The sequence below is a fragment of the Rhinopithecus bieti genome, unplaced genomic scaffold (assembly GCF_001698545.2).
Source record: "Rhinopithecus bieti isolate Rb0 unplaced genomic scaffold, ASM169854v2 scaffold_5626, whole genome shotgun sequence".
In the NCBI taxonomy this organism is placed as follows: domain Eukaryota; kingdom Metazoa; phylum Chordata; class Mammalia; order Primates; family Cercopithecidae; genus Rhinopithecus; species Rhinopithecus bieti.
In genome coordinates, this window is record NW_016805666.1 from 138,687 (window position 1) to 161,990 (window position 23,304).

General features: G+C 39.3%; 1 protein-coding gene across 1 annotated transcript in view; it reads left to right on the top strand.

Moving 5' to 3' along the window:
* Nucleotides 1-23,304, top strand: part of STAC (SH3 and cysteine rich domain) — a 150,435-nt gene that overhangs the window by 58,309 nt on the left and 68,822 nt on the right. Inside the window, exon 3 of the mRNA XM_017873390.1 lies at nt 21,775-21,875. Coding sequence (XP_017728879.1) covers nt 21,775-21,875 — 101 coding nt within the window. The remainder of the gene's footprint in view (nt 1-21,774; nt 21,876-23,304) is intronic.

Here is a 23,304-nt window from a genome sequence, read left to right on the forward strand (position 1 = left end):
TACTAGAGGACAAAAAATGCGGTGTAATGTCTGGTCCAACAGATGCAAATAGTTTGTTTCTCTCTTTGCACATTCGGCCCACTTGAGAGAATCCTACTGATTGTGGTCACAGATTTTTTTTTTTTTTTTTTTTTTTTTTTGAGATGGAGTCTTGCTCTGTCGCCCAGGCTGGAGTGCAATGGCACGATCTCAGCTCACCGCAACCTCCGTCTCCTAGGTTCAAGTAATTCTCCTGCCTCAGCCTCCCAAGTAACTGAGATTACAGGCAGGTGCCACTGTCCCCAGCTAATTTTTGTATTTGTAGTAGAGATGGGGTTTCGCATGTTGGCCAGGCTGGTCTTGAACTCCTGACCTCAAGTGATCTGCCCACTTCGGCCTCCCAAAGTGCTTGAATTACAGGCATGAGCCACTGCACCCAGCCTGGCCACGGAATTTTAAGTGAAAATAAGTAAAGCTGGAACATAGTCATGCTAAGGAGATGGTGACCCAGCAGATAAGGAATGTTTGCAGGAGGTGGCAATGTTTGGCCTGGAAAAGACTTTGAAAACTATTATCTTAAAATAGTTGAAAAGATCTCATCTGGAAGAACGTTTAAACTCACTTGGGGCCCCAAGTGCAAAATGACAGATGATACTTTGAGGCAGAGTTCAAGACACTAAAAAGAGCAGTTTCTTAAAGCAGTTTCAGAAGCAGCCTCCACTGGCACAGTGGCTTGTACCTGTAATCTCAGCTACTGGGAAAGGTGAGGTAAGAGGATAGCTTGAGGCTAGGAGCTTAAGACTAGCCTGGGCAAAACAGTGAACTCCCCCACTTCCGACCCAGTCTCTAAAAAAATAAAATAAAATGAATAAAATTAAATAGAAAAAAGTTAGCCAGTCATAGTAGCACACACCTGTAGTCTCAGCTACTCAGGAGGCTAAGGAAGAAGGATCACTTGAGCCCGGGAGTTTGAGGCTACGATGAGCTATGATCACACCACTGTACTCCAGCCTGGGTAACAGAGTGAGACTTCATCTCTTAAAAAAAAAAAATAAAGAAAGAATATTGATGTAGGCTCTGTGGATTTGAGGAGAGGATAAACTATGTGCTTGGCAAATGCTGTCTGGTGTACCCCCTTTGGATATTCACAGCACACATTAGCATTTTGAAATCCTGCCGTCCTGGAAACAACCCAGGTGTTCTCAGTGGAGAACGGAGGCAGTGGGACAAATGGATTGTAACTAAGGAGTTCTCTATCAACAGCTACTTTTCTGTAATTCCATTTGGCTGCTATTGAACACAGTTTGGCATGTATCTCTTTAATACACATAATTCAGAGAGAATTTCTAACTCTCGCAAGGGCAGATTCATTAAAGAGTTGTTAAGACTTCAATATAAGGTCCATCCACTGTTCTCACAGGATTATTAAGTATAAATGGCACACATGGACATACGGCTTGTACACAGCACCTTTCAGCTAAGAAAAGCACAACATACTTTTAAGTTAGTGTCTGCTATTATTTTTCTGAAATTTTATGCCTGCTGCCAAGTACTGTGTATTTTAAGAAATCTCTCATTGAAAATTACTTAAATGAAACACTAAACCACAATCCTTCCAGCAAAGATTGAGCAAAAATTGATGCTGGTAGACTTCAAGGAGGACATATCCTAGAGTCTCACACAGAAATGGAAGTGATACTCGTTAGGGGATACTGTTGTGCTCTGGAGCATTGCATGTCATCTCAAAAAATCCTTGAGCTGCCATCGAAAGAGAAGACAGGACAAGAGGAAGTGAGGAGGCCTGCTCTTGTGATCGTATTTCCCACTGCTCTCCCACAAATATTCACGTATCCGTGGAAGGTCCTAATACTATTTTCTGGGCCCATTTTTAGTTCCTCAGCATTTGGCTCTTCCTACTGGAACATCTGAATGTCCTTCCTTCCTACTCTCTCCATCAATCCAGTCCTACATCTATCAAGACCCAATTAAAATGCTTTATCCAATTCTATGGTGATCACTTACTTTCTCTGAATTTCCATGTTATTGACAGTGTAGACTTTGGTAAGCTCCTCGAAGAAACAGCCAGCTGTAATTTATGTGCCTATTCCCATTGCAGCTATACAGCATACACCTGGCACACAGTGAGTATTTTTTTTTTTTTAACCGTTGTTAGTAAATGGGGAAAAAATAGTTTGCCTTCAAATAAAAACAACAGCAATGGAAGCAAATTTAAACAAAAATAGAAGAACAACATGGAAAATTTTCTGATTTTCTAAAAGTCACTCCTAAGTATACCAAGGCTCCAACCTGCCCAAAAGGCAGCCTGACACAGAGACCCTCTTCCCTCATCTGTCATCTTTCTCTTCATTTCTCCTTTGTGTTCCATATTTTAATGCAAAGATACTTGGTGCATGAAGGCCATAACAGGGATATCTTCACTGTGAATTATATCCATACCCAAATAAAATGGCATCCTATCCAGAGTCTCGCCCTGTCGCTCAGGCTGGAGTGCGTTGGCGCAATCTTGGCTCACTGCAACCTCCACCTTCCAGGTTCAAACGATTCTGGCTTGTGTTTCCTTCCTTGCTGCCTCAGCCTCCTGAGCAGCTGGGATTACAGGTGCCTGCCACCATGTCTGGCTAACTTTTGTATTTTTAGTAGAGATGGGGTTTCACCATGTTGACCAGGCTGGTTTCGAACTCCTGAACTCAGGTGATCCACCCACCTTGGCCTCCCAAAGTTCTGGGATTACAGGTGTGAACCACTGCACCCGGCCAGTGGCATCCCATCCCATTTAAAGCTTCTGTCATTAATTCCACTTTAATAATAATATTTCCAGCTTAGTTGTTTTTTTTTTTTTATGTTTGCTTGATAGGCCTTTATCTACATTTACACTCAACCTTTTTTGTCGTGTTCTCTAAGTGCTTCTTTTGAAAATAAACATAATTTGTTTTTAGATTTCTTTTTTGCCCAACCTGAATTTTTATTCACAAACAGAAGAGGATTTGCATTTCTTGTCATGAGTGAAATATTTGGCTTTCCCTCTGTCTTATGATTTACATGCTTTCTATTTTGTGTTTCCTTCCATTTTGTGTGTGTGTGCGGTGTTTCACATGTGGTTTCTATGTTCTTTCTTTTTAATAGCTACTCATTTGTTGGCAGATATATAATATGTTCTACTAATAATTACCTCTGAGATTTTCAAAACATTCTTTATTCTACATTTCTCAAATTATTAAAAGTAAAATAAATATGGTATTTTGTTCCTCTGTGATTCCAGACAAATTTACCGAACTTTTCGTCTCAACTCCCACCTCCCTAGCAACAGTATTTCTACTTCCTGTTTTTGCAAATTAATCCAGATTTTAAAAATCAATCCAGGTTTTATTATTTCAGTATTTTATAGTTCATACTTTTGATTGAGAATAAATCTTAAGATATATATAAATTTTATAACAAGATTTATACATCTTGTTAGATATTTCTAGCTTTAACCAGTTTCAATACTCACCACCATTCTATTCTATTACTACATAATTTCCCAATTCTTTTTCTTCTTTTCTTTCCTTTTCATTGCTACATAATAATTATACCTATTTAGGAGTTATGTGTGTTATTTTGATACATGCATGCAGTGTTTAATGATCAAATCAGGGTATTTAAGTTATCCATCACTTCAAACATTCATCATTTCTTTGTGTTGGGAACATTTCAAATCTTCTCTTCTAGCTGTACTTAACTTCCCTTTGCTTAAGCTCTTATTTTTGTTTTGTTTCTCGGTTGCTCAAAGTTTATTTTCAGTAATTTTTTTCAAGAAGAAAACGTTGAGTAGCAAATACATAAGGGAGTCAATTGCCATGGATTCCACTAGTTTAGCTAATGAGTCTCTTGCAGGTGGGGGCAGATTGGTGAGCAGAGGTCAACTCAGGGCTTTCCGGTGGCTTTACGCAGATCCGCTCTTTAGCATTGTTTCCCTGCCTGCTTTGCTCTCACTGAAGTTACTAGCACATTCTTGCCTTTTATATTAGTCTATAAAACCTAAAGACTCGGGCACTGCTGCATTATGTTAGCAATTAAATCAGCCGCAGTATCAGGTCTGTCCTTCACTGCCTCTATGAAGGATTTGGATTGTGAAATTTTATTTTTTGCTTCCCTATACCCCACACATCATTTCAGCATATTTTTAAAATTTCTTCTTTAGATTCCTTTATCATGCTATCCGATTCTCTTGTATTTTATTGCCAACCAAAAGCAGATGCTGTTTATAATTGCCTTTTGTTTAACATAGTATAACTTTTCAAGGCATGTCTTTCCTTATGGCATTGTCTAAAGGGGTAAAGGAGACAGATCGTGTAATACAGTCACATAAACTGGCACATGGCAAATGTGACAACATAAATTCCAGAGGGCAGACACCATGATGTGCTGTGTTCTCTGAAGTGTCCTCAGTAATAAGCCCAGCACCTATCTAATAGTTGGCCAACATGAATTTGTTGAGTGAGTGAATGAGTGTTCAACCAGCAAGAAATATTATCATCGGAAATACAGTTATGATCATTTTTATGATACACAAAGCAAAATGCCAAGAATTAAGAAGGTAGAATTGCAGTTAACTCCAATAATCATTTATCCATCACACATGGACTAAGCACCAACTGTGTGAGGGGCCCTATACTGATATCTGGGACCACCAAGTCTGACATCATCATAAATTCAAGTGAGAGATTGAGAGGTAACAAAGGAAAGGGGAATAGACATTACCTAGAAAGTGGCAGAAAGGAGGAGCCCCTGCCACTATAAGCCAAAGGCCTGTGGGGCCTCCTTCCATGACTGACTCTTCAATTATAGGTGGACAAGGTGGGCTCAACAAGCCTCCTGGTGCTCTCCCTGGCCTTCCAAGGCCATCCCACCCAGACCCCTATCCAGGTGATCAAACTGGAATGTCCTAAAACCAAACTGCTAATGGGAGGATGTCTGAACTCTATTTTGGGTACCAGTTTGTGGAAGTTGGGAAGCCAAAGGAACTGTTAGAGTCTAGTTCATCTCAATGACATTGGTCATAATACTGCTACATATTTCTCTAAATCTGTTTTTCTTACTATGCATATATGCTAATCTTAGAAAGACATGGACACTATCTCCCCTCTCCATCCCATCCTTAAACATCTCATGACTATTAAGAATGAGAAAGGGACTAAGTGGCAAGAGAACGTCTTCATATGCATATAACTTTCCAAAAAATAAAAATTTGCCAAGTTGTCAGACACTGCCTCTATCTTATCAGTGTAAGAAAAAAAATACAGACCTTCCTTCCTGTAAACTGTTTATTTTACTATTAATAGTAATTAACTGAAGTCTTAAATGATCAAATTCAGGGAGGGGGGAATATTTTTTAAGTCAGTCAAAGGAAAGAGGCTGTCTCTCTCAAATTACAGCCCATAATGTTTGCAAGTGCTTTGGTGATTTCTTGAACCACTGTGTAGAGATGATCTTTCAGGAAAGTAATGTTTTCCTGCCTCTAAAAGAGACTTATGTTTTAGGACCCTTTTCAGATCATACCTTAGCAGAAAGAAGTGGTACACAGGAACCTATTTTCAGTGTCTAAATAATAGACCTGAAAAGGGAGAATGTCTGATCATTTAAGGTGGTCTTTTGTTATATTTTTAGTCATTCTCTAGAGGTCACCAAATTGATACTATTCAGTAATATCACAGCACATATATTCTGAATACATATTTTCATGTTCTTCTGAGACCAGTTGTGTTTCATGTATTTTATCCCTGTTCCATCCAGGAAGAAATAAAAGTATTGCCCAGATCAGAAGGAAAGGAGGAGAAATCATCTGAGGTGGAGTTTGGGTGAAGCTTGGGGTGGAGAGAAAGTGGACACAGCAATGAATCCTGGATGCACTTAAGAGTTTTCTTTACTTGAAGCTGCAAAGCCTTTTCCCACCTGTGATATTGCTGATTCCTGCCTTCCTGCCTAAGGTTCAGACCAAGCCATGACAGATAAAGTTGAGAGGCTGCCTGCCTTTTGACTCATTCTTACTTCTGTGTGTAAAGGCTAGGAATCCACAGGAATAGGACATCTGCAGCTACAAACACAAAGAAGAGGGAGGCCAGTTGGAAAATGTGCATCCTGCACTATCATTCAACTGCCGTAACAGGGAATGCTCCACTGACCTACTTTAGAACGGTCCTCTTGGTTGTGCAGCCACAGTGGATACCACATCGTAAAATGACAGAACTGGGCCGGTAGTATAAAATAGGGCAGTCCTTTGTATATGTCTGGGACTCAGTGAAACAGGCAGGGGTGTGTGTGTGTGTGTGTGTGTGTGTGTGTGTCTACACTGTGACCCAATTATTAAGGATAGAGTGAAGAGAAATATATGGCTAAATCCTGTTAAAGTGTTTTCTCCATAGCTTATCAAACACTGTCTGATTGTTCAACCACAGAAACAAAGCAGGTATCATTCTATCACATGTTACGCATACCTTGGGAAGAAAATGCAGAAGCATATGGCAACCCTGCAGTCCCTGCCTCAACAACATTACAATAAATAAACATAGGAAGGCCCATACATACAATGTACATGCATTGCGTAACACTCCTGCCTCCAGTCAGGGAAGTATGTTTCTGTTGTCATAGCAAGACTGTGGTTTAAAGGGCTCATATCCACTTCAGCCTGTACCAGATCCTTTGCAACCTAAGATCCAGACACCCTCCCCCCATTTCCAGTGTCATAAAGAGAAGTGCCAAGAATCACATATAATTAAAACTGATGAAGGACGATGAATGAGCCTGACTGTTGACTTGAAAGGACTATATCACTGTGCCTGAGATTATCCTAATATTTATGTTTATAAGGATGTTTCAAGGAATACCTTCTATTTTCTTATTTTAAAAAATAGAAAAAAGACACCTATCTAATAGGTGTGTTGTCAAGTTTAAATGAGCCAGTACCCAAATGCAGTCATGCTCAGTTATTAGTCACTTTCAAGGCGCTTTCCTTCTTCCCTGTCTTACTGCCTTGCTTCCTGCTGTGTAGGGACTGTGCGAAGCTGCTGCAGGCCTCCCTGCTCTCCGGAGGTCTAGTCTAGTACATCGACTGCCAAAAGTTTGCTGCCCACATGCCTTCTTGATGCCAAAATGCTTAAATACATCCACAGTGAGACAAAGCGTCTCCTCCCTCAATAAAACTTGCCGCTTCGCTGGTGTTTCCTCTCCTCTGAGGGCAGATGGCACCTCATCCTCAGCTACCTGGCCCCTTTATCGAGAAATCCCTTCCATGACCACAGTGTCAGTGCTACTTTTGTGGATTCTCTCTCATCGGCACCCACTTCTTTTCCCCACAGCTCCCACCTTGGTTCAGGCTTTCGTACATTTCATACGAATTCTTTCAAGAACTTCCTAAATTATGTTATTTCCCTCTCTATCTCCTCATCCACTTAACACACTGCCACCATATCTCTTAGGGAAGCAAACTGGCATCACATTACTGCTTTTCTCAAGAACGCTTGCACTACCTCATTGCCCGAAGAATTATGGTCATGCTGCCTAGTTTGACTTGCTTAAACCTCCAGTATCTAACAAAGGTGAAGTAAGAACTTTGTCTCACTGGATTCATAGAAAGTAAAACTTTGTTCAGTACCCCTAACGGTCATCAACAGTGCCACAGGTGATCATCAGCAAGTGGATCATCACAAACAAACAAACTCAAAATATAGACCGGCAAGAGACAGGAGAGAGGCAGGATCATGCCAACGAGTCAGAGGGTTGGTGGATCGAGTGATCTTGGACAATTGATTTACCTTCTGTCAATCTAAGTGTCTTTCAAATGAGTTAGAAATAACAATACCTACATCATAGAATTTACTGACAACTAAAGTGATACATGTGAAAGCACTTTGTGGACTATAAGACTTAAAACCTGTTCACTATTATTAAAGCTATCTTTATGTGTGAAAAGCAGGTTGATATTAACCGTATATCAAATTCCTAGGAAAGCAGTCTGAAAATAGGGAAAAGGGGTTGAGCGTGAATTGGCCAGTCCATTTTTTGGAGACCTGAAGATCAATACAAATTATTCAGCCTTGAGCTAGAAGAGCAATTCTGAAGAAAGCACATGAAATTGTGAACACTGCAGACTTCAGAAAAGAGGAGAAGAAGACAGCGTAGCAGATATTATTAATACCGGGGTCAGGGATATCAAGTTCAGATGTTTCCCAGATGGTCGTGAGAAAATGATCATCCAGGAGAATACCTCCTCCCAAAACTTTAGGCAAAACACACGAAAGAGAAGTCTACCAGCCATGGTATTAGGATGTGAACCAGTGACCCAGAGGGCAAAGGCTGTGGACTCCAACCACAAGGCCCTCAGCCAACCTAACTCTAATTGCTATTTTTAAAGCCAAGTGCGGGTGAGGGGAGGGGGAAGTAGAGAGAGTTTTTCCACTAGTAGTCAGGAACCAAAATAGGAAAGATCAACAGAGGCATTTATAAACAATGAATGCCATTAGTTTTTTTTAAAGCTAAGACAGCATTGGAAAAGATGTAGTAGAGCAAGGAGTGGGGAACATAGGCAGGGAAAGATGGCCTTGGGGTCTTCGCATTTTTAAAGGATCCTTTCTGCTTGCTTGATGGCATTTCAAAAGTCACTGGTGAATTACTATATTATTGAATTTCCTGGAAAACTTGGAAACCATTTTGTTCAACTGAACTTGGAGTAGGGGAGAGATGGAATGGGTTATTTTTCACTGAGGCCCCATACTAGAGTTCAGCTGTACTAGAAAATGTGCTCCCTTTCTTCCCCTTAAATAGAAAATTTTGTAACTATTGAGAGATATCTAAAGTTTAGGGGCAGTTTAAGTTGTAATGCTCTAACTCCAAATATCAAACTCTTTCTAAAACATCACACTGAGAAGACAGTGACAAGTAATCTAGGTCTCCCATTGGGATGATGAGAAAGAGGTCATTTGTAAGCCCTGGTTCGAGCCATGTCTGCTTAACTTACCAGTGTGGTGTGACGAGAAGACCAAAAGACCATGAGGCTGGAGATTAGTCTTTTAATTCCAGCTCTGCGTGAAGGAACAGTATGATATCTACCAAATCACTTTGCTTCTCTGAGCCTTAGTTTCTTTATTGGTAAAATGAGAGGGTTGGCTAGATCTGGGAGGGCAAACCGACTTCCACACTAATTGATTGAAAGTGCCTCACCAAAGAAGCTTCTAAAGCTGCACCTCAATTTAGAGAAAAAATGGTCATGGATTAGTGATGTTTGTCATGTACCCCAAATGAAGGACTTCAACACATGTGTATTCGCTTTTCCTAGGCTGCTGATCTATAATGCAAGACATCTTCGAAATTTAGTGAGTATCTAAGTCACCCAGAAGTCTTATTAGAATACACATTCTGATTTAGAATCAGACTCGGTTGGGTCTTGAGAGTCTGCATTCCTAACAGGGTCTCAGGTAATGCTAGTGATGCTAGTCCATGAACTACACTTTTAGTTGCAAGGCTTTAACATATCTTCCTGACAAAATTCTCTGAAACTAAAACTCAGCAAGTAACTTAAGAGTTATGTGAAAGGCATTAGGTACTGAGGAGAGAAAAAGGAAGTACAAAAATAGTTGAGAAAAGAGCTAATTTTATTTTTTAAATAACATCTTTACTTTGTTTCTTGCATATATATTCATCTTATTCTTTCTTTCTTTCCCCACAGATGCTTAATATATACAGATTGTCCTGGTAAATAATTGGGGATACACATTAAAAAACCTGAATAACAAAGCATATACAAAGTACTAGGGAAAGCCACGTGTAGAAATAATAGTTCTACCTCTGGAGGAAGAGGTCAATGAAAGTTCCATAAAGAATGTAGTATTTGAGTTGGGTATTGAAGGATGAATAGGAGTTAATGACTCTCTACCAAACTATCTACAGTTCTTAGCAGCAATATCCTGTTGTGTATAAAGAACCAAAACATCCCATATTTTCTTTAAAATAAAAGCATAACAGAATCAATTTTTAATTTTCCAGAAGCTAATACATAGTCTACAGATTGCTCTAGCTTAACCATTGTCTCTCTTTTGATGAACTCCTCATTTAGGAGGCACCATATCCAAAAGGAAAATCTCATGGTTTCATGATTTGGTTTTGGTCAGAAATGGTATTTTAAAAGAGTTCTGGACCAGTTTATTCTTTTATTCCTGATTTCCAAATTAAAATAGATCAAAGAACTGGTATCTTGATACAACCAGAAAATCTAGCTAGAAGGTTTCAGGTAATCCTAGTTGATGAAAGATGGGGAGAATAAATGAGTAAAGGACACCAGCCAGAAATGTAATGTCAGGTGTGCATTAAGTCAGACCTGCTTTAGGGTTCTAGCTCTCTCACTTACTAACTAGTTAACCTAGTTACATTGTTTAAACTCTCTGATCCTCAATTTTCCATCTGTTAAGTGAGGAATAATAGTTAACTTCAAAGAACCATGTTAGAGAAAGCGTATGCAGTCTCCACTTCTTGGCAACCCTGGGCGCAGTCCCATGTCAAGTGACCTTGGTCTTGATTATCTCTCAGTGTCAACCCTTCAGGAATAAAGATTAATAGTTCTTCTATGCAAAGGAAGGAAGAGGGAATGTGTAATCAGGATACCTGGGTTCAGATCTCATCTCTGCACCATTCTTGTCCTATAGCCTTAGACCAAGCACTTGCCTCCCCAAGCCAGGTTCCTCAGCTATTTAAAGAAAAAAAATAGCTGAAAATAACTATTGCTCTACATTGGTGGTTTTCAACTGGAGAAATTTGCCTCATACTTTAGCAAATAAAAAGGTACAACACCCAGTTAAATTTGAAATTCAGATAAACAACAAATTTTTTTAATAGGTCACTGGCAGTATTTGGGATACACTTGTCTCATGCAATATTTGGGAAACACTAACACAAAAAAAAATTATTATATGAAATTAAAATCTAATTGAGCTTTCTGTTTTTTATCTGGCAACCCTACCCCCAAGGGACATTTGGCAATGTCTGGAGATGGTTGTTACAACTGTGGGAGAAGGGGTGCTGCTGGCATTAGTGGGTAGAGGCCAGGGATGCCGCTAAATATGCACAGGGCAGGCCTGCACATATACACAGAACAAAGAATTGTCAGGCCTCAATGTCAGTAGTGCAGAGGCTGGAAAACCTTGACCAGAAAATGTGGATTAAAAAACACACTTTGAAGTCCATAAAGCATTGAAAGCCAACTAATAGGGTTAAAGGTCCGTACTACCCAAAGCGATTTACAGATTCAATGTAATCCCTATCAAAATTTTCAAATGTCTTTCTCATAGATGTATAAAACACAATTCTAAAATTCGTGTGAAACCACAAAAAAACCTGAATAGCCAATTCTTCAAAACTAATATTTCCTTTCAAAACTGTGTAGTGTTTTATTTCTTAATGTAAGAAAATATGCTCATTATGGAAAATGAGGAAATACAAATAAGCAAAAACAAGAACAAAAGGAATTATAATTCCACAATTCAGATAGCCATATTACTAACATCTTGGTGTGTGCCCTACTAGACTTTTTTACATGTATATATATGCATATTTTGAATGAGTTTTCTAAATATTTTGTTTTACCCTAATTTTGACACTTTAACATTATATTGTGAACATTAATTAAAACATTAGTTAAAAATTATCTCAGTGGCCAAAATATTTTGTTTATGGATGTACCACATTTTCATTAACTAATAACCTATTTTGTGATATTTTGTTGTTTTTCACTTTTTAGTATATGCCAAGCTGAATTAAGCATCTTTGTAGTAAGATATTTGCAGATATGCTTAATTAATTTGTAAGACCCGATTCTAATATTAAAATTGCTGCATCCAAAAATAATGCCCATGTTTGAAGCTTTTGATGCATGTCCCCAAATTAATCTGACAACTCTGGTACCATTTTCCTCTTCCAGCAGCAGCATGTGAGAGTGACCATTAGCCTGCATCCCATCAATGATGGTAACTTTTAGGGTTTTTTTCAATCTTGCAAATTTGATGGGGAAAAAAACAGATAGCTTGCTATTCTCATTTCTAGTTACTTGATTACTAATTAAGTATGTGATTTATTAGATGCTTAACTTTCTATTTTATTTCTTTTTTAAGTCATCAGTTTATGTCCTTGAACAATATATTTTTGGCTTATTTATCCTTTTCTGTTAATTTGTAAGAACTGCTTGTAAATCCTATAGAATGCTGTATAATATCCTTAATTATGTAAAACAATAATCTTTCCTAATTTATCCGCCTTTCAGTTTTGTACTAATGATTTCATTTTTATGTGGCAAAATGTACCAATCTTTTGGTATATTGCTTTCTCTCATAAAATGATGCTTAGAAAGGATTTCTCTACCCAAAAATGAATAACCTAGGACTTACGTTTTCTCCAACTAATTTAGTAGTTTAAACTTTTGTTTAAATTTTTCAACCCATCCAAATTTTATTTTAGAATATGCTATGAATTAAGTATCTGGTGTTTTCCAAAAAAATTAGCCAGACTAACTCACCAATCTTTGCTGAATAATTCCTCCTTCCACGCTGATTTGAAAAGTCACTTTTATCAAAAACTAAATTCTTAAAGATACTTAGGCTCTCAATTTGCTTTGTTGGTTATTTTATTAGTTCCAGTAGCTCTCTAGTTTAAGTACTATTGTGGTTTACAACAAATTCTTTTTCAAAAATGTTTTGATATTCTCATACATGTACTTTTCAATATTAATTTTAGAATCATTTTACAAAATCCCCTACCCAAATCCCATTGATATTTCAACTGGAATTCTGGTAAATCTGCAGAACCACTTGAAGAAAATTGGCATCCCTTCAAGAAATGTTTTTCTTATTTAATAAGCATGCTGAGTATTATTAATATCTGACATCTTTGCATTTTTTTCAAACTTAATTAAGAATTCATTCAGCAAATACTTATGGAGTATCTCCTCTTGTGCTAAGCCCTGTTCTAAGCACTTGGGATGCATCAATGAACAAACCAGGCAAAGATGTTTGCTCTCAAATTGTTGACATTTTAATTGGGGAGATGATGGATGGATGATGGATGAATTGATGGATAAAGATGAAAAGATAGGTAAGAAGGTGATTGACGATAGGTAGATAGATAATTTTCTAAGGTGATAAATGATATGGAAAGAAGGAAAATGTAAAACAAACAGAAAGAGAAAGATCAGAAGTGCAGAGGCAGGGGCAGGTTGCAGTATCACATGAGGTGGTCAGAATGAGAGTCATCAAGAAGATAACATGAGTAAATTTTGCAGAAAATGAAGGAACTCCTGGGAAGAAGCATTCCAAGTGAATGAAACAGCTAGAACAAACCTCAAAGCAGAGCATACTTGGTGTCTTTAAGTAACAGCCAGAGGCCAGTGTGGGGCTAAAACAGAGCGAATAAGGAGCACAGAGTAAAGGAGCAGAGAGATCTTGTGCAACTCTGTAAGCCATTGCAAGGACGTTGGCTTTTATTCTGCAGAGTAGTTACAGGACATGGATCTAATTATACTTGCAAAGTGTTGGTGTTTCTGCTATGAGAAAAATAGACTTTGATGGCATGGGGGCGAGGATTGACACAAGCAGAACGGTTAGGAGGCTATTACAGTAATTCAGGTAAGAGATCAAGGTACAGCAGGAAGAATAGAGATGGTGTCAGATTGTTCATATATTCTGAATGACCCCGACTGGATTGATTTTGTACATGTCGGCTATATGGGAAAAATAGGAGATGGGGATGCTTCCAAGGTTTCTGGCCTAAGCAACTTGAAAAATGAAGTTGCCATCAACTTAGACAGGGAAACTGTCTACTATAAGTTTTGGAGTATGTGAGGTTGTATAGATTCTGGAGTATGCGTTGGGAGAAAATTCAGTGTTAGTCATGTTAAAATTGAAGTGTTTATTTGACATCCAAGCCAAAAGAAAAAAATGTCAAGTAGTCAGGTGTATCAGTAGGTCTGGAGTTTGAGAGTCTTGTCTAGATTAGAGTTTTAATTTTGAAATAATCATCATACACATAGTATTTAAAGGCATGAGACCTTTTGATATGAGCCATGGAGTAAGTATAGACAGAGAAGAGGACCCGTGACTGAGCCCTGGAGCCCTCTCATGTGAAATAGTTGGATAGAAGAGGAGGAACTAGCAAAGGGACTGGGAAGGAGTGACCAGTATAGTAGGTGTAAGCCAAGAAAGTGTGTTGTCTTCGAAGCCAAAAAGGAAAATAGGTTGAGGAGAGAATGATCAGCCTCGTCAAATGCTGTTGATGGCTCAATTATGGGAAGGACTTTGACTGTGACACTTAGCCAAATGGATCGTGGTGTCTGGTAACCTTGAGGAGAGCAATTTTTGTGGATGGTGAGGAAGAGCTTCTAATGTTTCTGCATTACATATCATAGAAATTTATTTATTTCACATGTGTATTCTTTATTATATTAGGGAAGTCCCCTTCTGTCCCATATTTAGTCATAGCTTAAGTCAGAATGAGAAGTCTATTTATATGATTGTTAGATTGACAACTATTTCTCATAATAAGCGATCTTTGCATTCCTGGGAAAAAAACCTGACAAGATCTTGTGACTCTTCTTTCTGTACAAGGTGGACTTTGTTTTGCTAACATTTGATTTAAAATTTTTACACTTATAAGTAAGATTGATCTGTAGTTTCCCTTCTTTGCTTTGAGAAATTTTGGTTTCGTTTTTAGTGCAACTTATAAATTTAATTGAGAAACTTTTTTGTTGTATTTTGCAACTTAATAGAAGGGAATTCTCTCAATGATTTGATAAAAAGCTATTCCTACAATTGTGTAGACAAGGCATCTTTTGGCAGGGGTTCCTGAAATAATTTTTCTTTCAATTTCATCCTCGGTCATTAGGCTATTAAAGTCTTCTCTCTGTCTTCCTTACACTTTTGATGGAATATATTGGAGCCAGGCTTTGAATCCAGGAATGTGTGGCTCTAAAATCAATCCAAAATCTTGAAACACAAGAAGCATGCATCTGTGTCTATATCAAAATATCTCATTTTATTTTATTTTTTAGTTTATTTTTTATTTCAATAGATTTTTGGGGAACAGGTGGCTTTGGTTACATAATAAGTTCTCTACTGAGATTTTGGTGTACCTATCACTCGAGCAGGTATGACACAGCCACCCTTACCAGGAACCATAAATGATCTGATAAATCAAAGGAGGAACCCAAGGTGTCACGTTGAAAATGAAGCGAGGAAAGTAGGGAGGGGTTGCATGGTGGAGAGCTGCTTTAGTGATCTCCATGTGATTCTGTTTCTTCCTTGTGTTAGTGTATATTCAAGGGCAAACTGCTGATGAATAGAGCTAGCTGCATTATTAGGCCTGTTTTTACTGTCTAGCACCAGTTTTGTTATAGCCTTCAGTTTAAAAGTACTGACTCTGTCATCATTATTACTGTTTGCATCATCCTTAGCCCTCAAATTCCTCTTGTCTGCCTTGGCACTGAAAACTACCCATTGCTTTTGCTCTCCTCTCTCCAGCTCTAAGACCCTTCTGTCACATGATCATTTGACCTTCTCTGGGCTCTGCACAACTCTTGATGCAGGTATCCCTCACAGGCTCCTCTCCCAGCCATGCCCCTGTACTGGTGGACGTTGAGAGGAGTCCAATAGCTAAAGCTGGAAAAGCAGAGGCCTAGAAAGTCTTTGGACTATCTTGCCTGCATTTACCTTAGAATCACTTATGGATATTTGATATAATCTAAGCAATATTTATGGACATTTCTATATGTGTAGTTACAGATTTTTTAAATTATTTTTCTTAAATCATGGTAAAGAGTCTTTTTTGTCTAATGTATACTAATTTCATCAAATAAATTACAGGAGTAATTCTATACTTGTATAATCTGGAAGCAGACTAATTATTAGCAAGAATTATAACTGTTGTTCATTGTTGATTTAAGTACTGTACTGATTACATTTCTTTTCTTATACAAGTTTATGTGTACTCATTCTGCAAATTATTTTTGTAGTTAAGTAATCTCAATTGTAAATCACCATTTTATCCTGTTTTATCTTTAACTCTGACATTATATGAAATTGGATTGAGGATTAAGCAATGCCTCAATGGCAAAATCTTAACCAAAATGAGTCCAGTCAATTATTTTACAGATATGTGTAATTAATTTCATTTTTTTAAAAAAGTGGATGCATGCCATTTAGTGTAGTAGGTTCAGCCACCAGCATTGAGAAAAGCTTTTCAATATTTTCTTCCAACATTGATGTCCAGATGTCTTTGCACTCCAATATTTGGTTCTCTGCAGACAGCTCACTTAAGCATAGTGGTAAATGATACCATGCTCATAAAACAGCCCACTGCCGATCTCCTAATCAGTGTTGTATTGGCTTGCATTGATCCATTCCAAACTCCATTTGAACATCATAACTAACATTTTTAATAATTTTCAGCTGTAACTTAGAAAACTGTCTTAATTTAGCCCTGAACTTCACATGCCCAGGGAAGAACTGATGACTTAGGTGATGAGCTAGCCCCATGTTTTCCCAACATCTCCGTATCCCAAGAGCCCCATCATTCTGAGGGATGACTTGACCCTGTTTCCAGAGACTTCATTTTTTTACCTGCTTTTTGTTACAGTAGTTCATGAGAATAGTTTAAAGGCAGATGGTACTGAAAGTTCTACAACAGAAACTGTCTCATCCCAGATTCGCATCTGAAAGGCAATCACTTTTGTCCTCTTTCATTGTTTCTTCTGTCATTTATTTCAGCACTTCTAAATGCTGTGCTTCTGCTGCTGTTTATTGACTTTGTTGACTTCCTGCTGCAGATGAGGGTTCAGCTCTCACATCTCCAGCAACACCCCTTGTTTCTTTCTTCCTTGCTGTCACCTTCTACAAAGAGTCACATCACAGTCTTTGCTCCCTTACTTCCATCTTCCCAAGTAGTTTTATCACAATCTTGTGATACATGGCCAATTTATGCCCTATTGTGGCTATTGTTCACTTCTGATTCAAGTACTGTACATTTCTTACAATCTTACACAGATTTTATTTTTCCTCAAATTAAAAATTGCCTTTTTTACTTCCTGAACGTTTCATGTATCTATAATTTTTTTTCAAATCCCTTCACAGATTTATCAAATGCCATATTTATTACAGTATCAAAACCTCAAAGGTATCAATAAACTTTTTATTTTATTTTATTTTTTTATTGAGACGGAATCTCACTCTGTCACCTAGGCAGGAGTGCAGTGGTGCAGTCTCGGCTCACTCCAGCCTCTGTCTCCTGGGTTCAAGCGATTCTCATGCCTCAGTCTCCTGAATGACTGGGACTACAGGCAGGCGTAAACATGCCTGGCTAATTTTTGAATTTTTAGTAGAGATGGGTTTTTACCATGTTGGCCAGGCTGGTTTCAAACTTCTGACCTCAAACGATCTGCCCACCTCAGCTTCCCAAAGTGCTGGGATTACAGGCATGAACCACCACGCCCAGCTAGTTTTTGAATTTGTATTAGAGACGGAGTTTCACCAGCCTGTTGCCCAGGCTGGTCTTGAACTCTTGGCCTCAAACTCCTGGCCTCCACCCACCTTGGCCTCCCAAAGTACTGGGATTATATGCATGCACCACTGCATCTGGCTATCAATAAACTTTTAAGTGCTATTTTTTTCCAAGTCTGCTGCCTTCTTGACGCTCCAGTGTACCGGTACTGCAGAGTTATCATATAGTGGGATACCGCTTACCTCTCCTCGGTGTCGACTGTCAGTTCTTCTGTTATGTATTGAATCTGATAGTTTCCTCTTTCTTGATTTAGTCCCTCATTTTTCTGAGTCATATTCTCTAGCAGTTTTCTAAGAAAACGTATGTGTAAAGTAAATATTCTGAATCCCTGAAGATAGGAAAATATCTTTATTCTACCTTCATACATGTTAATAATTTGGCTGGGCATAAAATTCTGGGTTGCAAATCTTTTTTTCCTCAGAAAATTTTAACAGCTTTTGAAATTTCATCTTCTTCTAGTTTCCAAGTTGTTACTGAGAAATTCAGTCTCCCTATCATCTACTAAGTTACTTACCATATCTCCACTTGCCTTTTATCTTTCAAATATGTTAAACTTTCATCTATTCTTGCTATTTCTTCCAATATCCTTGTTCTGTGTAGTATATGCTTTGTTTTTAAATTCCTGGACGGTGATTTTAGTAGGGTGTTGGTAGGACTAAGTGGGAAGTTTATATGATTGGTCCACCATTGTTTATCCAAAGTTCCAGGTATTTAAACCAGGTATATTAAATCTTTGTTTCCAGGTATTTAAACCCATGCAATCCTTTTGCATACATTGTGATACTATTCTATTAAAAACTCTGAGAGTAGATAGTACTAGTCCCATTTAATGATGTAGCTGAGGTTCCAGAAATACTAGTAGTTTTCTTAAATTTAAAGAGCCAGACTGAGACAGATTCAAATTTAAAACTATGTTTTTCCTACTCTATTCACGCATAAGGGTCGCTTGCAGCAATGACTTTGTGATGGTGGTCACTAGTGATAAAACAAGACATACCATGGCTTCCCCATATCTTGCTACAATAAACTAATGCCACTGCTGTGATGCGAATTATTCCTTTGAACTATTCTCTGAGCTGCAGAATGAAAGCTTTCCTCTTCAATCATTCTTGTTATCCCAGAATGGACATTGGAACATCAGAAACCAAATAATTTCTGGTGGTCTGCTTCATAGAAAACAGTGTACTGTATAAGAACAGACATGGAAAACTGAAATCATGGTGTTTGGACCTGAATAAAACATGTAGATTTTAACATATAATGATACTATTGCAGAGTCCAGCACACAATGAAATAACTTCCTCTTTGAAGCTTTTACTTAAATTCACCCATAGAGCACAAATAGCATTCTCTAATTTGAAAATGAAAAGTAAGTAATTGCTTTCAAAGTCCAGTCTTTTGAAAGCACAGCAGTCTTTCAGCTAAGTAGTTATTCTCAAAAAGGAAAAGGGACTTTTCAGTGAGTATTTATAAACAAGCATACATGCCCAATAATGTATAGTGTGTTCATGTGTCACTTCAACTTTCTGTGAAGTGACTGTGACAGCAGACACACATCATGTTAAATGATGCCATCCTGAAGAAAGTTTTCAGGTAATTTCTAACTCTTTTCTCATTCAGGGGTTTGCCTGTTGCTTTTCCAGGTTGCATGCCAGGTTCTTACCCACGCTTACGTTATCACCCAGTTAGCCCCAACCTCATCTTCATGTAGGTTAAACAACCCAAATAAAAGGAGGAAATATTTAGGACAAGCAATGCAAGAGTGAAACTAGGCAGGACCTTCTCCAACTTGGGGCAAATCTTATACCCCTTGGACCCTTAGGCATCTCATCTTTGAAATGAAATAAGACAAATAGATCTTCAAGTTCCCCCTCTCAGCTCTTGAACACTATTTATGCATCGTTGATTAATCAAGTTCCATGAATTATCTCAAACCAGCCACCATTGCTTCAGTTCATGAGTGACCATGAAAAAATGTGTTCATTAATTTATTTAATGTATATTTATCAGACATCATGCTCAAGAGCTGGGAATATCGAGGCAAATTAACAGACACAGTCCTTAGCCTCATTGAGTTCATGGTCCAGAGGGAAAGGCAGACTAAAACAAACTTTCAAATAAATAATAATCATGATAAACGATGTGAAAGATAACCACAGAGTGTTGGGAGAAAAAGTAAGAGGAAAAGGATAATTTAGACAGGGGTGGGAAATGTTTTCAAGAAAGCTTCATTGAAATGCCAAGAGATCCACAGACTGAGGGGTTGCTAGCCAGCTGAAGAGTGATGGAAACCGCATTCCAAGCATATGAAGCAGCATGTGTAGAGAGCTGAGGAATTAAAGAGCTCAAGTATTCTAGGAACTATAAGAAGACCACATGGCTAAAGCATGGTGAGCAAGAGGGATTGGCCTGAGATCAAGTTAAAGGTGGGCTCCCAAATCATGCAGAGCCTTGTCAGTAGGATGAGCACCTTATAATACATCAGAAAGGCAGACAGAACCTGCTGAAAGATGTTTAAGCAAGAAATAGAGATGATTTGATTACATTTTAAAACATTACCCCAGCACTGCACACACATTGGGTTGGAGGAGGACAAAAACAGATGAAGCAGTGAGAGTGGCTAGATGGTGAGGCAATTGTGGAGAAGAGGGTGGATTTTTTAATCTTAGGACATCCTCACTTTGGGACCCTCACACAGACCTCACTTTGGGTCTGTGGTCAGCTGTGTTGTACAGCAGGGTATCTTGACTTCATGTCTCGCACTACATGGATGTATTCATTCCTGTGTCTCCCTCTAAAGAGATTTACTTTGTTGAAATCCTGTTGTCTCTCCGGGTTGTCATCTCGGATAGCATTTGACATAATCCATATCAGATCCATGAGAATCACATATTTGTTGGACTCACCAACCCTTCTCCTAACAAGCTTTTGGAGTGCAGGCCCTGTTCATACAACTGTCTCCTCAGTAGACTGACAGGACCCCTGGCCACCTATGTCTCTTATTTTAGGTTTTCCAAGAATGGGTGTGGCCACAGCCGTATGTCCCACAGACTCACACAGGACAAGCTGTTAAAATAGTCTCCTTGAGACCCTCTCAGGACTGAGGAGACAACAGAGCACCCCCCATCCTTTTCATCATGGTAAAGGAGGAGGGATAAGACTGATAGTGTCTCAACAACTCTGCAAAGGAATCCTCTCTCCACTACCTCACCTTTCTTCCTCCTTTCTAATACATGAGGTGCTTGGTCATCTAAGAGTGGCAAAAATTCATTTTGGCACCTCTTTGAGACCTGCCTGGGAACCTACCCTCTTACTTTGGGATATCAGAGCAGATGGCACCTCTTGTCTTGCCTTCTCTTGTCTTGGACTAGATGAAGGGAGAACACACCCATTTTAACATCCTGTCTTAACCTTTATCCAGCCACTTTCTGAAATAATGAACACCGGTGTGCAGCACCTGCCATCTTCCTGAAGCTCCCACACCCTGCCCTCTTACTGGGCCTCCCAGTTCCTCTCCAGTGCTCCTGCCTTGGGCCTTTGTGCATGCAGCTACCAGGATGGCTCTCTGCCTTTTCTTCTCCACCTTCTTTCTTCTCACTCCATGATAGCACCCTGTCCCAAGAAGCTAAGTGACTCACCTCAGCCGCAATTTCATTATCATTCACATCCTCTTCCTCTTTCCCCAGGCTGGGGTTGGCATCTGATTGAGTCCTCTCTCCCCTTTTTAGAAGCCTGTCAGCCCCACTCTCACACGGACCTGCCCTTCCCCCTGAATCAATCATTTCCCTGAGAGTTTGTCCAACAGCTCAGATCCAGTGATAGAAAGAAGAAAATACGTGAAAGTTCAGGACTTGCACTACTCAGTAAGACACAGAAAAGTAGAACTGAGTAATCTACATGAAAAGCAAAGAAAATGGAATTTACTAGCTTGAATTGAGAGAACAAAGGACATGGAGGAGGCTTAGAGTTGCTGGAGTAGTAAATAGGAAAGATGGGGAGAAACCAGCGTGTATACCTTAGGTAGAAAATGTAGGAGAAAGCAAAAGAATCTACCATATATATATATTTTTTCTATTTTGAAAGCTTCATGAAAAAGTTGTAGGAAAGAATTACCTGGTTATAGAGGGAACCTCATTTTCTGTGATTTTAGACTAATCAGCAGGAAAGGGCAGGTTGTATCCTAACCAAAGTTTGCCATGTGCCTGACAGGAACAAATGCTAAGCATGGACTGCGCTGCAAAGCCTGTAAGATGAGCATCCACCACAAGTGCACAGATGGCCTGGCACCCCAGCGGTGCATGGGCAAGCTGGTAAGGGCTTGTGCCAGGAGTGAGGCCCATACCTCCCTGCTAGGGCACTTGCCTGCTGCAGTCCTTCCCTGAAACCCTCAGCAAAGCACCCCAGAACTGGCTGCCAGCTTGGTTTCCTAATTGGCATCATCAGAAAACAAGGACAAGGAGCTTTGTCAACCTAATCAACAATGCCCCACCTTGAAGGAGTCACGGTCATTAATAGAGTGACCAACTTCTCCCAGGTTGGCACTTCCTCAGTTTTAATACTGAAAGTCCCACATCCTGGGATTGTTCAGGTTTTAAAAGTGAAAGTCATGCATCTCAGGAACCTCCTAAGCCCCAGGCTAACTAATGGTTGGTCACCCTAGTGCTTCCCTGGTTGTCAGCTCAGTGGGTAGCAAGAGAGGATAAGAGCTAAGCCCACACAAAAGAGGAGAGAGTAATAAATATCAGCACCAATTTAACAGAATCATGTTGGCCAAACCAAGGGAGATTGAATGGCCCTTGAGATGGCTGATCATACCATCTCAGGAGGATGGGCTTCAGTCCTGGTGCCACATATTGATTAAGAAGCAATTCAAGCCTCGCACAATGGCTCACGCCTATAATCCCAGCACTTGGGACACCAAGGTGGGTTGATCGCTTAAGCCCAGGAGTTCAAGACCAGCCTGGGCAACATGGTGAGACCCCCCCGTCTCTACAAAAATTTAAAAATTAGGCCGGGCGCGGTGGCTCACGCCTATAATCCCAGCACTTTGGGAGGCCAAGGCGGGTGGATCACGAGGTCAGGAGATAGAGACCATCCTGGCTAACACGGTGAAACCCCATCTCTACTAAAAATACAAAAAAAAAAACAACAAAAAACAAAAAATAGCGGGGTGTGGTGGCAGGCACCTGTAGTCCCAGCTACTCAGGAGGCTGAGGCAGGAGAATGGCGTGAACCCAGGAGGCGGAGGTTGCAGTGAGCCAAGATCACGCCACTGCACTCTAGCTTGGGTGACAGAGCGAAACTCTGTCTCAAAACAAACAAACAAAAAATTAAAAAATTAGCTGGGTGTGTTGGTGTGTGCCTGTAGTTTTAGCTCCTCAGGAAGCTGAGATTAGAGGATCGCTTGAGCCTGGAAGGCGGAGGTTTCAGTAAGCCAGATTGCACAACTGCACTCTAGCTTGAGTGACAGAGCAAGAACCTGTCTCAAAATTTTTTTTTCAAAAAGCAATCCAGAGCACAGAGTTGAGGGTATTTGAAACTAGGATGGCCAAAGAATTGTAAAAAGGACCAAGAATGTCTACCCTAGAGAATAATTAGACAGGACATCAACAGCTGTCTTCAAAAAATTTTAGACCTAAAGTTTAGAAGAGTAAATCTATTGTCCTTTGAGGCTCCTGGGGAAAGGCCTAACATCAGTGGATACTAAGTCTTAGCAATAACAGATAATGTCTTGCATCT